Below are 16,200 nucleotides of genomic sequence, written 5' to 3' on the forward strand. Positions count from 1 at the left end.
TCTTCCAGAGGTCCTGAGTTCAAATCCCACCAACCACGTGGTGGCTCACAACCATCTGTAGTGGGATCCAATGTCCTTTTCTGATGTGTCTGAAGATGGCTACAGTGTGCTCACATACCTAACATAAATAAATCTTTAAAAAAGAAGTTCAGGATGCTCATTGGTGATGCAAGGAATTCACGAGTACACGAGTCCTTGTCTATAAAAAACTATCCCAGCTGCTCCCCACGTCTCCTTGCTTACTTGGCTTCCTGGGGTCAGAGCCGTAGGGGCCTGGCTGCTGCTGGGCCCCTGCCCTAGGTCTCAGCTCTAGTCCTCCCTCCAGGGCAAGGAGTAAGCGGGGTCAAAAGAGCAGGCCTCTGACGTCCATATAGAGCTCATATAGAGCTGATCCCGCTTTAACAAATCTGCCTGGCCAACCCTCCCGAGGCAGCAAGGACAGGGTGTGCCAGGAGCCCCAGGGGCTAGCCAAGAGGTGAGGATGAGGGTGCAGCTGGCTTTGAGGGTCTGCGTTGGGACTCTAGTGAATGAGAGGGTCAGGGGGTGGGAAGGGGTAAAACCTCCGGCCTCACTCTCACCGCCAGCTCTGACACTTCAGACTGCACACCTTCCCATTCAATATCACGGACCAGCCAGACCCACGCTGCCTTGTCTATGCCTTGAGTGTAGGGATCCGTTCCCGAGCCATCTGGGTGGGCTCCAGCAGAAGCTGCCTTCAGCCGATTCTTAGAGCTCTCAGGTGATCAGGGACTTAGAGGGAGTGGGCAGGAGAAGACCGGTCTCTCCTGCAGCTCAGGGATTTCCCCCCTTGGCAGGGCCAGGCCTGTGTGACTCAGAGGGTAGGGCAACCCAGGGAGCTCTCACCACCCCGGCACCCCAAGACCTGTCCAGCCAGTTTGTCCATATTTACCACACGGACATTTAATTTCTAATTTCTCATAAGCATCAGTCTGGGGGAACGGCAGGATCAGATGGGGTGCAGAGTCAGCTCTGCTGGGGGAGGGGGGGTTAGGCCTCGGAAGCATAGGACAGGTTCAGCCTTGAGTTCTGGGCTCCAGTTTCCCTAGGAAATAGGGTAGAGGTTGTTCTTCCTGAGGTCCGTGGCAAAGGCCCAGCTCCAAGCTCTGCTGGTTCTTATGTTTTGAGACCGGTCTCTCCGTGTAGCCCTGGCTGCCCTGGAACTCACAGAGCTCCTCTTGCTTCTGCCTCAAGTGCTGAGATTAACGCTGCACACCACGGAGCCCGGCCTCGGCTGCACTAGTCCAGTGCAAGCCTTGTCTTCCATGGGTCCAGCACTCCTTTTAGTATGTTGTCACTATTCTTATTACACTTGTTTATTTGTGTATGAGCGTGCACACGTGCACAGGTCACATGTGTGCAGGTCAGAAGATGATCCTCAAAAGTCACCTCTTTCCTAGCATTCGGGTCCCAGAGATGGGACTCAGATCATCGGGCTGGGAAGCCTTTCTCCACTGGGTTCTCTCACAGGTCCAGGTCTCTGTGTTTTTATCCCCACCCCACACCAGGGAGTGAACCCAAGGTAAGGTACAGGCTAGGAGAGTGCTCTGTCACTGGGCCACGCCCAAGCTCTCGTTTCTCCTTATTTTGAAACGAGGCCCTGTACATGTAGTCCAGACCCATCCCTAACTTTCAGCTCTCCCCTCTCCATCCCCTGAGTAGCTGGGATCTCAGGCATGAAGCACTGTGCTGGAGGTATGTCCCCTCTCGGTGACAGCTGAGGTCCTCCCACTTCTGCTGTCTGGTGGTTCTAAACTTCAACCCCACCCCCACGCCCACCCAAGATCAGTGAGGTGGGCGGGCCTCGTGGCCAGAAAGCAACCCGCCTAGAGGAAAACTCTGGATCTGTGTGTCAGACATCTGTACGTCACAGCCGGGGACACCCTAGAGGATGATTCACAGTAGTAAGCCCTACCAAAGGGCAAAGCCTGGAGAGAACAGGATCTGGTCCTCTGTCACTCCACAACCCAAGGTAGGGCTGGGACTGGGGACAGGTACCTGATGACCAATCCCAGGGCCCAGCTTAGTCACTCAGGACCCCAAAGGTCTGTTTCATGATTGGCCTTTGGTTATGGACACTTGAGAAAGTATTTCTTAGGGTAAAGCACCCGAGGGCCACCTCTTTTTGAACCTGTCCCCTGGCTGGCTCTCGAAAGGGACTGAAGATGGGATGACCTTCAGAAGAGAGCCCAGGCAGGACTCAAAGACCTGCTTTCTAGGGGGATGCTGCTTGGTGGCTTTTGTTCCTCACCTGCGGGCCTGGGGGTCGCTCTCAGCGGGCGGAAGGTAAGGAAGGGCTGAGGCCCTTCCAGGTTTAATATCACACCAGGCAGAAGGGGCGAGGCTCAGATGCTGGCCCAGAGCCCTCCCAACCTGACATGGGACTGGGGATCTGTACATGTGAGCCCATGCTCACACGTGGGTCCCTGGGAGAAAGCCCAGAGCCTATGGAAGGGGCCTGAGATCAGATAGGAAGAAATGAACTACTCAACTGACCTTCCCCAGAGCAGATGGCGAGCGAGGCTGGAAGCTACTCCAGACCCATAACCTGAAGCAACATCAGAGCTGCAGTTACAACAAGGGCTCTGAATTTGGTGGGCCTAAGAGTCTTCAGCCACAACTCTCCTTAGACCCTTTGAAGCCATTTCATTAGGGCCTCAAGGGCTCCAAGATCCAAAAGAAGCCACAGGACGAGGGTGGAGAGCACCTGGCCAGGGAGGTGGGGGTAATTCTGTCAAGGGTCCTGGAAGGGGAAGACAAAAGCTGCCAGGTGGGGTATGGAGGGAACATTAGGGCAGCCTGAGGGGCATTTGGACCTGGGGCTTGGCCTCAGGGAGCTTGGGTCTTGGCTCTGCAGAACCATATGCAAATCACTTCCGGTCTCAGGGCTACGGCCTCTGGGCTGTGAAGTGGGGGGTTTGTGGCAAGCTTGCAGAGGTGTGTGTGTGTGTGTGTGTGTGTGTGTGTGTGTGTGTGTGTGTGTGCATGTGTGTGTGTGCATGCGCGCGTGCTCTGTTCATGTATATGATCTTTGGAACTCCGTGCTAGCTGTGATCTCAAGGTGGGTGGGACAGGCAGGCCAGCACTGAAGGAATGTGGTAAATGTCCCCTCCTGGGTTCAGTTCTGGCTCTGTACAGGACCCTCCCATGACCCAATCATGGAGTTGGTTTGACACACGGCTCTCCTCTCATTCTGCACAGCCGGGCCTTCCTGTGCAGAAAGAATGTTCCCAGAGCATGTGCTCAAGACGCCAGGCACGAGCGGCCCTAAAAGCCTTGACCTGTCCTGAATCTCCCACAGGCTTCCCGAGGGTCTGCCCAGATTGGGGTGGACCCAGTGAGGACAGAGGACGGGCCAGAATAGGTGGGCATGGAGGAGATATAAGAGACTGGAGGGGGCTTCACTGACCCTGTCATCCTGGGTCTTCACGTGGTGGAGGAGGGGCCAGGACATTAGGAGCCAATCACAATTCATCGTCAGCTGGTGAGGAGGGGCCAGGACATTAGGAGCCAATCACAATCCATCGTCCGCTCCCGTAACACCATCCCCAGTATTCAGCCTGGGTCGGTGAGCGGAGAGACAGGAACTCACTTCTAGAAATAGGATGCTAACTCCAGCTGATCATTACCTCTGCGGCGGCAGCCTTTACACAGCTGTGAGCATCTCTGGAAATGGAGCCGGCGGGATCTTGTTTGTTTGTTTGTTCGTTTGTTTGTTTTGTTTAAACCTTCTCTTGGAAGTGGCAATTCCGTGTCTGGGTAGCTAAAGATGACTTTGAACTTCCGATCCTCCTGCCTCTGCTTCCCAGGTGCTCCCCATCACAGGCATACCCGGCCAGTCTTGGTGTTTTGTGATGCCGGGGACTGACTCCCGAGCGGAGCGCAAGCCCTGAGCTACAGCCTCGGCCTCAGCTTCTAAACAGCAAATGCGTGACCTGAACGGCGCGCTTGTTAGACTGTTGGCTGTGTTTAGAGAAAGGGTCTCGTGCAGACAAGGGCGACCTGCTTCTATCTCCCAAATGTTGGGGCCACCCTCAGCCGGGTTCATCTTTATTACCGGGGGCATTCCTTTCTTTCTAGTTTTTGTTTCCCTTTGTTTTTTAGGCCTTTTGGAGACATGGTCCCACCTAAGCCAGGCTTATGGGACAGGCTGTCCTTGAGCTCCTGATCCTCCGGCCTCCACCTCCCAGGTTCTGGGATTGCAGGCAGGAGACGCTACACAGGTGTTTGCGTTTTTACTTTTAATAGGGTCTCTTTAAAACCACACAGGAGCCTTTGCTCAAACAGCCTTAGAGACCAGAACCATTACCCAGTGGTTCTCTTTGCATTTAGTTATTTATTTTGTGTGGAGGAGAGGCAGCACAGGCCACAGCCCGGAGTCAGCGGACTGGTTGCAGGAATCTGTTCTCGCCTTTCACCGTGCGTTCTGGGGAATCGAACTTAAAGTCATCAGGTTTGGTGGCAAGCACCTTTGCCCACTGAGCCATCTTGCCAGCATTCCCGAGTGGTTCTTTGGGGTCTCTTTTACTTATCAAAGAGCAAAATCCCAACTGTGGCCTCTAAGCAATGTATTGGAGGCTGGAGAGAGGGTCCACTGCTCTTCCGGAGGACCCACGTTTCATTCCCAGCATTCACATGACTGCTCACAAGTGCCTGTAATCCCACCTCCAGGCCTCTGATAACCTCGTCTGGCCTCTGTTTTACCGCTTACATACATGGTGGGCAGATAAACACAAAGGCTAAACACCCATACACATTATTTATACTAAGATGTTTGCTTTGCTGGGTGAGACTGTAATACCAGCGCTTGGGAGGCAGAGGTAGGAAAATCACCGAGACATCTAAATAGGGAGTTTCGGGCTAGCCAGGGCTAGCAAGATCCTGTCTTGGAACAAAGGATGAGAGCTTTTGGTTTTCTATCGTTTCATAAGCACAAACAAATTGGTCTCAAATGCCCTTCTCCCAAGTGTCACAACTATTCATCCTATGAGGACATTCAGATGCTGCCTCTTCCAGGAAGTCCTCCTTGACCATCCCTTGCAAATACACCAGCTGCCTCTGCCTGGCCAGTGTTCTACTGGGAAGCATCTCCTAGAGTAGGCACAGAGAACCTCGAAAGCAGAAATGCCAACTATGCCATCCCTGCATCCAGGGCCTGGCAGGAAACCAGTGGCCATCAGCTGACAAAACCCCTGCTGAGCTTCCGGTTGACCCCCACCACCGGGTGCCTCTCCTAATCTCAGGCTTCCTGCTGTCACAGCCGTGCCTCCTCCCAACAGCCTACCCGGGTTGGCATCAGGAAGGAAGGGAGTGGACAGCGGGCGAGGCGGATGTGGGAGACCTACTCCATTTTTGGCAGGTGAGGTGTCGCACCCGGAACAGAGTCGAGGCCTGAACATACTCACCAGGGGAATGAAAGTCAGCAGGGGCCGGACGCGTGGCCGAGCTTTCAGTGTGGCTGTCCCCGATTCGCTCACAGTGTTGAACCGGTTGTCTCCATAATAGATCCCATCTGTGGAGGACAGAGGGAGGCACAGTGAGCTGGGGGTCAAAGAAGGGGACCGGGCCACCTGCAGATCCCAGTGAGGACACCAAGCCTTGGGGTCGCTGGCTTTGACTCTAACACAGTGAGATCCCACGGCTGGAACTGTGCTCGTGGGAGTACCAAGGTCGCATTGTGGAGCAGACTGTGGGTGTGTTCCTGAGCTTTGGCCCACAGCAGCCATCACTCTCCTGACACCCTCCCGTACATCCTTCTAGCCCTCCACATGCACAAGCACCTGCCCTGAGAGCCAGGCTGAGAGCCAGGCCGAAGCTTATCTCTGACATCTCTCTCGAGTGTTTGCATTTCTAATCTGGAACAAAGGGAGCAGAGGAGCCACCTGCTGTCCCCTGTGGTCAACACCCAGCTCTTGTACCCCTCTAGTTCAAGCACTCTCTGACCCCCAACCCATCACCACCAGTGTGTGTGTGTCTGTGTGTGTGTTCATGTATGTTCGTGTGTGTCCGTGTGTGTCTGTGTGTCCCTATGTGTGTCCATGTGTGTGTCCTTGTGTGTGTGTGTTCATGTGTGTCAGTGTGTGTGTCCGTGTGTGTCCATGTGTGTCTGTGTGTCCCTATGTGTATCCATGTGTGTGTCTCTGTGTGTGTTCATGTGTGTCCGTGTGTGTGTCCGTGTGTGTCTGTGTGTCCCTATGTGTGTCCATGTGTGTGTCCTTGTGTGTGTGTGTGTGTGTGTGTGTGTGTGTGTGTCAGTGTGTGTGTCTGTGTGTGTGTGTGTCTGTGTTTGTGTGTCCATGTGTGTATGTGTGTGTGTCCGTGTGTGTGTCCATGTGTGTATGTGTGTCCCTATGTGTGTCCATGTGTGTGTCCTTGTGTGTGTGTTCATGTGTGTCCGTGTGTGTCAGTGTGTGTGTGTCAGTGTGTGTGTCCTTGTGTGTGTGTGTCCATGTGTCCATGTGTGTGTGTCCATGTGTGTATGTGTGTGTGTTTAGTGTGTGTGTCCATGTGTGTATGTGTGTGTGTCCGTGTGTGTCTATGTGTGTGTCAGTATGTGTGTCCATGTGTGTCCCTATGTGTGCCCATGTGTGTGTCCGTGTGTCCATGTGTCCATGTGTGTATGTGTGTGTGTCTGTGCGTGTGTTCATGTGTGTCTGTGTTTGTGTCAGTATGTGTGTCCATGTGTGTCTGTGTGTCCCTGTGTGTCCATGTGTGTGTCTGTGTGTATGTGTGTGTTCATGTGTGTCAGTGTGTGTCAGTGGTGTGTCCATGTGTGTGTGTCAGTGTGTGTGCGTGTTTACACGCGTGCATGCATGCGCACCCATGCGTTTGTCTTGCTTCAGTGTACCATTGACTGCAGAATTAGTCAGAATTTGCAGAAGAGAGCAAAAGAATTAGTGCAGCAAAAATACATTTTAAATGAATCACATTGTTTAACCTCCCCAAGGCTCAGATGTCCCATCTGCCTGACGGAAGTGACAGTGGGAATCGTGTAACAGCTATGGCGCACACATGTGGCCAGTACACAGAGAGACTGCAGCAATGTGACCCCTAACCCCGAGGGAAGATGACACAGAATAGACCCTCCAGACCCTCCAGGTTCCTCCACATCCTGCTCTGGGCTGTACCTGAAGCCACAGACCCATGAGTTGCCATGTTCCTGTTCTCAACCAGTCTCTCTCATGACCTTTGACACCACTGATAAGAATTCGCCATTTCCTCCCACGTTCGTGCTTACCGTCACATCCACAGGCCTCCTGCTTTGTGGGTCATAAGTACAGAAGGCCATTGCCCTACTTAACAGACCCGAGGGAGTGAGGGACCTTCTCTCCAGCCAGAGAGGAAAGAGGTCAGAATCGCAGTAAAATAAAGCCCAGTGTGCGGTACACAGCTTTAATGCCTGAACTCGGGAGGCAGAAGCAGGTGAAATTACAACATAGCCAAGTCTACATAGTGATACCCTATCTAAAATAAAATAATCCCAGTTATCCAGAATCCCGTTGCTTTTTAAATGGAAACAACCTCACACGTTTTAGGAGGAAATCGCAAGAAAACCCAATCATTTATTCAAAAGAGACTGAGCCAGGCTGGGGGGATGGCTCGATGGGTAGAGCTGCTTCCTGCGACTGTCGACCTGAGTTCGATCCCCAGGACCCACATGGTGAAAGGAAAGAACGGACTCTTGCAAACTCCCCTCTAATCTCCATGCACACGCACACATGCACAGATACCACATAAATAATATAAATTTAAGATTTAAAAAAAATGTAATTTTAAAAGGGAATCTGGGCCAGCCAGGGAGGGTCTTGGGGCACCTATCCCTTTACTCATAGCCAGAGGCCTCCAGAAGAATCTAGGGTTTTGGATGTAACAAGGGTACCCGGCGATGGGAGGTGGTGGGGTGCATTCGAGACGCTCCACCTCCCCAGGGGTGCCCACCATTGTTCCGGAACACAGGTCCGGGATCACCGTGGGTGAACATGATCTCCCAGTCTGACTCGCCAGGCTCTGGTGGGTGGACTGTGGGCACAGACCATGGGCAGCGTGCAGCAGAGAAGCTGACCGCCAAAACCCAGCGGCGGCTACAACAGACTCTGTTCCAAGTCAGACCCCCTCATGGGCCCGAGAGGCTTCGAGACCCAGCCTTGACTCCTGGGCAGTGTTGCTGGCATTGATCTGTGGTGGCTTCACCTCTCAAGTACTGGTGCTCGAGGGACTGATGACACAGCAATGCTAGTAGCTCAGGCCAGCCTAGGCTATGCAGTGACTTCTGCGCTAGCCTGGGCTACACTGAGACCTTATCTCAAAAACAAAACAAAATCTTGGGCTGGTGAGATGGCTTGGTGGGAAAAGTACCAATGGCTAAGGTTCACAACCTGAGTTCAATTCCCCAGAACCCACAACATACATGTATACATATATATGTGTACACACACACACACACACACACACACACACACACACACACACACCACACCGAGTGTGAGAAAGAGAAAGAAAGGGACTCCTTATATAGCTGTGATGTGAAACTCAGAGACCCACCTGCTCTCTCGTAAGTGTTGGGATGAAGGGCGTACAACGTCATGCCCAGGAAAAATAATTTTAAAAGGAAAGAAAAAAGTCACCTCTACCCGGAAGGAACCAGTGGGCAGAAAGATAGGCTTGGTACTGGCCCTCCCTCACCTAAGTGTCAGTCCCTGCTAAGTGAGGGTCAGGGGAAGCTGAGGACTGTATGGCCACCACAAGCCAGGTCTTTCAAGAGCTCAAGGTCAAATTGGTTTTTCTCCCAGACTCAAGGTCAAGAACCAGACCTATGTAGAATGTCAGAAGTCCTCCCAAGTGCGGTTTCCTCTTAAAGTAGCTGAACTCTGTGGATCACAGAGTCGAGAACACTGGAGTGGGCCTTCCTGAAAAGCAGCCCCCTCTTCAGGCCAGGGGAGAGACGGAGGAGGAGGTGAAGGGGTGCCTGGAAGGAGGCCAGACAGGGCTCTTGATTCACAGCAACAGGGTTCAGTCAGGAGGCCAGGCCCCGTCTTCTCTCCACTCAGTCTGTCCGCTGGAAGGGGCTGTGTGGCCAGCAGCTCCGGGAGTGTCATGCAGGCACTGGTTGGGAAGGCAGGAGGGATTTGGAAGGCCAGAAAGGGTAAAGACCTGTATCCGGAGTGGGGAAGCTTCCAGAGGAAAGGAGAGAGGGCCTTCAGGAGTGTCCTGAGGAGCTGAGAGATCGTGAGCACGGTTTGAGTCATAACTGAACCTCAGATAAACCAAGGGCTGGACAGATAGTCCCAGGTAAAGGCACTGGCGGCCAAGCCTGAGGACCTGAGATTCACCCCTGGGACCCACAAGGGAGAAGGAGAGAAATGACTGTGCAATTACTCTTTGCTCCACACAATGGCATTGAGGACACAACACACACACACACACACACACACACACACACACACTAAATCAAATGTAATTTTTATAAAAAGCCCAAGCACATTATTATCATCACTGTCATCATCACCACCATCATCACCACCATCATCATCATCATCATTGCTGATCCCTCTCCTCCCCCTTTCTCCTGCTAAGAGTTTCAGGCTTTGAGGCTGAATGGAGTCACATCCCATATAAAGCACAGGGAGCACCTGTGCCCATGGTAAGAGCCATCGGGAGGGAAATGGCCTTTGACTACTTGCCATGATTCACTGTGAGCTCTTGATGCTTGGGGTTGCCTTCTTGGCACCTGGAAGGGACCGAGGCCCACAGTGGAAAGGACTGGATCAGAGCCACAAAGTCTCCACAGCGCCAGGGTTTACAGGTCCCTGACAAACCTCCAGCAGCAGCAGTGTGGTGTCTCCCATGGCCTGGCTCTCAGTGCCTCTCCCTGACAGGCCTGGTTCTCCAGCCTGGGGTGGGGCACGCACATGCCTCTGTGTGTGTGTGTGTGTGTGTGTGTGTGTGTGTGTGTGTGTGCGCGTGCGCACGCGCTACCTGGCAGATGCCTTAGGGAAGTCGGGGACTCACCACAAGCTCTTCATGGGCTCTTGACTCCCTTTTCCTACTCCTCCACCCAAGAGGAGGAGTCCCTGAAACCTGTGTGTCTATTCCCACAGAACTCGGGTTGAAAGCCTTCTGGTAAAATGCCCTCTGTTCCTGGGCTGAAATCTGGTGATGGATCTCCACGGTCATTGAGGCCAAAATATCAAGGGGCAGTGACCTAGCGTGTATTCTCTAAATTCTAGATCTGTCCACGGTAGCAAGAAAACCAATCAATAAATGAATGGTTAACATATATCAAGCTATGAATATTGAGCATATATTAAGCATATGCTATGTCCCGAGTATTTCTTTTCTTTAAGAAAGGTCTTGCTGTAGCCCAGGCTGGCCCAGGCCTCACTGGTTTGAGCTACTCTGACTGGTATAGGCACTATTCTTTACCTTACAGTCTTAGCAATTGAATCCAAGCCTTGTGTCTGCTAGGAAACCACTCTGCTTACCATGGGAACCATAGCACACGCCAGGCTCTAAGCTCTCATGTGCCCTGTAGGGGAAATACTTTATTTTTTTTAAAGTCATTTTCAAATGTGTTTGTGTGTGTGTGTGTGTGTGTGTGTGTGTGTGTGTGTGTGTGTGTGTGCATGCACATATGTGCCATAGCATGCATGTGGAGATCAGAGGACAGCTCTGTAGTGTTGGTTTCCTCCTCCCACCGTTACATGAGTTCTAGGGGCTGAGCCTTTCCTCAGTGAGCCATCTTGCCAACCAGGGGAAATACTCAAGAGTCTCCATTTTGATAGAAACCTGAAACGGGAAGAGGTCCTATGGCCACAGTACCACATCTGGACAACAAGAGGGGCCAGCAGCACGAGAGGAGTCTGATCCCTCTGGTCACAGCCTGCACAGGGGCGGAAGAATGCAGGTTTGAGGGTCTCCTGTCGTTGGTGTAGCCTGCAGGGAGGACCTAGGAGGTCCTTCCGGGCTCACAGCTCAGCTGCTCCAGGCAATACTTCCTGCACTTTCTCAGGCTCAGTTTCCCCAACTGTAAAATGGGGATAATGACTCCTACATTGTAGGAAGCCTTCCAAGCTGCCAGTGAAACCTTTGGGGTAAGAACAGGGCTAGAGAGGCCCAAACTGTCAGGACCCCCTGCCCTGTGGCCTCTGGAGCACTGACCACAGATCTACTGGATTTCAAGCGCTAAGGAGGAATGGAATCTTAGCTTAGGAGACATGTGGCTTTGACCCAGAGTAACCTAGAACCTTTCAACATGCCTCCCCCTGCGTCCACCACACTGCAGACACAAACCGGGGGGCCAGTACACGGGGGGTGGGAAGGCGGAACTGTCAGTTTTCCACCGCTGGAGGAGCATAGGCGTTCCGGGGCAGCAGCAAGGGGTGACCATGAGAACGTGGCCCACAAATGACATTAATGAGGCCCTTCCTTGCTAATTAGCAGGTTCACATGACAGGAACCTGAAAAGGCCAGTTTGTCCCAGCAAGCCCTAGCAGGCCTGACCTAAGCACCCAGAGAGAGGCCTTTGTCCAAGGGCAGAGAGGACGCCGCTGAAGTGTCAGCTGAGGTGGAAAGGAGGAAGGGCAGCGGGGCCCAGAGCAGAGGAGGTGACACATGGTGGCACCAGTCTTAGCACAGGGCCTGGAGAGGGCACTGGTAACCCTTTCACTCTCTAGGGAAGGCTGTGTCTCTCGGCCCAGAGCAGCTGATGACATCACCTGGAACTTGCTAGAAGCTCTGAACCTCCCCGAATCCAGACCTGTCAAATCGGGAACTGCTCTTAAGAGCCAGGTGATCGGGTGCACTTTGATTCTCCCCCTCAGTGAGGACGCTCGATTCGGGAAGATACATAATAATAGGCGGGTTTCACCAGCTCAGGAGATGAGGCTGATAGGAGGGCTATTATTCAGGTTAGGGGTGTACACCACAGGACAGCACTGCCCAACATGAGTTGGTGTTGGGGTTCTATCAATGACACTTCAGGAGAAAGAAAAAGCCGATACTCATTAACTTACAGGCTGTCTGCAGGGTCAGGGAGACTGCTTTCTGGGCTAGCTACAGCAAAAAGAGGGACTTTCATAATGGTGCTAGAGTGAGGGTTAGAGAGACAGAGAGGAGAGCACATGTGGGGTGTGTGTGTGTGTGTGTGTGTGTGCAGTGTGAGTATGTGGTCTGTGTGGGGTATGTGTGTGATGTGAGTATGTGTGTGTGTGGGTGGTATGTGTGTGATGTATGTGGTGTATGTGGTGTATGTTTGGTGTAAGTGGTGTGTGTGTGTGTGTGTGTGTGTGTGTGTGTGTGTGCGCGCGCGCGCGCCACACCACCAGGAAACCACAGCCTGTCTTTAACAGCACACCTCCAGGGTATGTTTACCCAGTGACAGGAGTGTAAACATGTCTCCTTCACACCCCAGCAAAGCACAAGTCAGCTTTCTACAAGGCGGTGATAGCCCAGCCTTGGCTGGACATAGGCACTCAGCTCTGGGAGAGTCGTGGCTGGTTACCCTTTAGCCTGGCCTGGTATGCAGAGTGTGCGTGGCCTGGGGAGAGAGCCTCAAGAAGACAGATGCTAGCCAGCAGCCATCATCCTGAATGCTGCGAAGGAGTTAGTCAGTTCAGCACACATTCATTTCCAGCCTGCTGCGTGCCCCGCGGGGGTCCTCGGGAGAAAGCCAATAGCTCAGCTCCAGTAGGGGAAGGAAATCCCAAGAATCCTCACAGCCTCTGGTACAAAGAGCCACTCGGAATGAGGCACGTAGGGAATGCTAGCCCAGCGGCTGGGCCTGAGAAATTTGCATCTGACGCGTGTCTGGAGGCTCTGCACGGCAGGCACTGTTTATTTGGTAGAACTGGGCAGGAGACTCTCCGCTTCCCATCCCTATCGCTGGGATGGGGAGGACTAGCAGCAGGAAAGGATTGAACTAAGGGGCCAACGAGAAGCAGAGGAACTGGAAGCTTGGGCAACTTGGTTGTGGCTGTTTCGGCAGTTGCTTTTTGTGGCCCTGTCTCTTATCAAAAGAGACTACAAAGACCTGTGAAGATTCAAATCTGTTTTCTCAAATGCTTGAAAGACAATCGCGCAGCCTTTTGAAGCTCTTGTTTGGCTGGCAGAAGGCTTAATTAAGATCGTGATTGCATTCAGTAGGGCTGTAATCACCAGATACACGGTCTAGAAAAATTTACCCATCATGCCCTACGCCTGTTTGCATTCTATCTGCACCCAGCCTGCCCTTGTGCAAACAGACTGGGACCTGGGACGTGGCTGTAGCTACACTCGCCAGGCAAACTCGATTCCTTCACGTACCTGGACATCGATTTCTGGCTACCCCCTACCCTCGTCCACCATTTGTCCTCCCCAACCCCCAAGATCGGGGGCCTTAAGAACTGGAATGCTCCGCCCCTTTGAAACCTTGGGGTGGCCTCCTCGCGCCTATTTCCTTTGGAGTACCGCCACCCGAGGACAAGGAAATGAAGTAGGCAGGAACAGGCAAAGTTCAGAATGAGAACGAGCCAGGAATGAATGACACACACGCTTGTGGTCCCAGCTATTAGGAGGCTGAGGCAGGAAGATCGATGGAGTCCAGGAGTTCAGGGTCACCCTGGGCAACATAGCAGGCCTCATTCAACAAAGCCAACCAGAAGCTGCAGTGATTTGAGCGCAACAAACTGTGATTTAGAAACCTCCGGAGAAGTTTCTAGAAACGCTGGGCAGCAACCACGTTAGACTTTAACAGTCTTTTGCAGCTACTTCATGCCTCATTGGAGCAGTTTCCTTTTGTGTTTTCAAAGCTTGCCAGGTACATGACTGCAGGCAGTCTAAGTCAGCTGTACTCAACCCGTGGGCCGCGACTCCTTTGGGGTTGCATATCAGATATCCAGTATATCAGATGTTTACATTACAAGTCATAACACTAGCAAAATTACAGTCATTGTAGGAGCAACAAAATACTTTTATGGCTAGGGAATCGCCACAGCATGAAGAACTATGTAGAGGGTCCCCGCCTTGGGAAGGTTGAGAAGCATTGCTCTAAGACCTCTCAGGACCACAGAACAGCAAACACTGAGCCCCCAGGAGCTAGCTATCACTGACAGAGAGGTAAGGCAGGCCCACCTGCAGCCATCCCAGAATCCCCATTGCCAGCTGCTTCCTTCCTCAACCCCAAGCAAAGCAAGGAGGAGGGTTTCTCCTGCCTGAGAGCAGCCCCAAGGAACACTGCAGAACACAGGAGAGCCAGTCTGCTGTCCATCTTCTCAAACCCCAGCCCAGCGCATGCACAGCCAAGCTGAGTCAGCTGAAGGCCCAGCCCTGCCCTGGGGACAGGGAGGAACTGTCCCCTAGACTCCTGCCCTGCCTAGACTGGTAAAAGTTGACAGGCTATCCTGTCCCTCTTCTCTCTCCAGGCCTGATTGATTCCTACCAACAGCCGGATCATCTGGCTGAAATAGGGAGGAAGTGTGAGAGGCTGTTCTGAGGCTCTTTCGAGAGAAAAGTGGGGGATGCTGGTTCTTTAGGCCCATACATACTCGTCCAGATCCACCCCCAAATCCCTTCCTCCAGAGTAAAGTCAGAAAGCCAGTTGAGAGTCCGACTCTGCCTGGGTCCAGATGTTGGCTTCCTTGCCAGCAAGACTCTGGGGTCCTGGAAATTCTCCGACTTACTTGGTAGTGACAGTTACACGAGTTAGTTGTGTACCGAAGAGCATCTGTTCGTACCGTCGGGAAACTCACGGCTCTACCATTTAAATCTTGCGGTCTTGGACCAGTTCTGTAACATCCCTGTCCCTTGACCTCCTCATCCAGAAAGCCAATAATGGGATCTTACACTAGACAGAAACTCAGTGAGTCAAAGATCAAACGTTTTAGGAGACACCTAGGAAAGAGTGGGTGACAGTTTTCTACCGATGGCTTCCTTCAGGCCAAGGAAGGCGTTGGGTCATCCCAGAATACTCTTGGGGTACGTTTGCCTGCATTGGAATCTTCTTTGCCTAGACACGCCCCCCACTTGGTCCGGCTCTCCCCCCTATACTGAAACCTATGCTCAGCTAGGAATAGCTTTCCCACTCCATTCTGAGGCTAGGTCCCCTCAGAAATACCTCTTCTCTTTCTCATGCACCTAAAGACTGTCTTTAGGTCCTCAAAGGGCAGGGGGACAAACTCTTAGGCTTGCTTGCCTGCTGATGAGAGATCTTTAGGTTGAGGAAGGGTGACAGCTTGTTCTTGCCCTGGCCCCCCAGTGTAGCCATTTGGGTGTTGAACAGTACCCAAGTACCAATGGAGGTCGCAGCATCTCCTGTGGCCCCAGCACAGTGGCCATAAAGGTGATGAGGAAGGCAGATAAAGTGAGGGAGCGATTGGTGACACACCTCTGTCTCCCTCTTCAGACACCAGAATCATGAGTCAAAATAAAAAGCGAATGCCTGGCCCCCATTTTCCCGGGGTTCCCCTCAGTTAAGAGTGTATAAACTGTAGATTGATAAAGAGATAGGGTGTCCCATAGTTCCGACTATGGGGCAGGGCCAATTTATTTCCAGTAGTTTGCAAAGACGCACCACCCTTGATTCAGACTCCACGATCTCCACTGTCTCACGTCTGACTGAGACCTCAGTCTGAGACCAGAGACAATCCAGACCCAAGAGGACCTGGCTGTGCCGCGCAGCCCCCTTTCCTCCCCAACCCCAGCCAAACCAAACAAAGCTAATTTGGTGTCGCAAATGGCTGGCAACCTGCTAACAGTGGCCCGCATCGCTGACTTCCCTTTCTCAAACAGAGCGAAAGACAAGGACAGCTGAGGCAGGCTCTCCGCGGGACAGAGGAAGCGGAAAGGGCTAGGGGCAGATGTCTAGATCCCGGGAACGCTTCTGACTCAGAATGAGGATATGCGGTGGGGTAGGAGACGCAGAAAGGACAGCCACAAAAATAGAAACCCCACCAAAGGTTGTAAAAGGGGCCGGGGACGGCAGGTGAGGGCGGCAAGGATCGCGGGCCTCGCTTCAGGGGTCCCCTGAACCTCTCCGACTCGGGCCGCCGCGCCTCCTCCCCCTTCCCAGCATCTCCTTGGCCGGTCCACAGGTTCCAACGTGTCCCTGCCCCTGCCCGCCTTCCCAGCGCCCAAGTGACGCCAGAGCCAGGAGGGAAGAGGCGCCACGGGAACTCTCCCTTGGTTTTTTTCCCACCCCGGGAGCACTCA

General features: G+C 52.9%; 1 protein-coding gene across 1 annotated transcript in view; it reads right to left on the reverse strand.

Annotated features, from left to right (window-relative positions):
• Positions 1–16,200, reverse strand: part of C4H6orf132 (chromosome 4 C6orf132 homolog) — a 35,922-nt gene that overhangs the window by 19,559 nt on the left and 163 nt on the right. Inside the window, exon 2 of the mRNA XM_032900588.1 lies at positions 5,424–5,530. Within this exon, the coding sequence (XP_032756479.1) occupies positions 5,424–5,530 (107 nt within the window). The remainder of the gene's footprint in view (positions 1–5,423; positions 5,531–16,200) is intronic.

This window comes from Rattus rattus, chromosome 4 (assembly GCF_011064425.1).
Source record: "Rattus rattus isolate New Zealand chromosome 4, Rrattus_CSIRO_v1, whole genome shotgun sequence".
NCBI classification, from domain to species: Eukaryota; Metazoa; Chordata; class Mammalia; order Rodentia; family Muridae; genus Rattus; species Rattus rattus.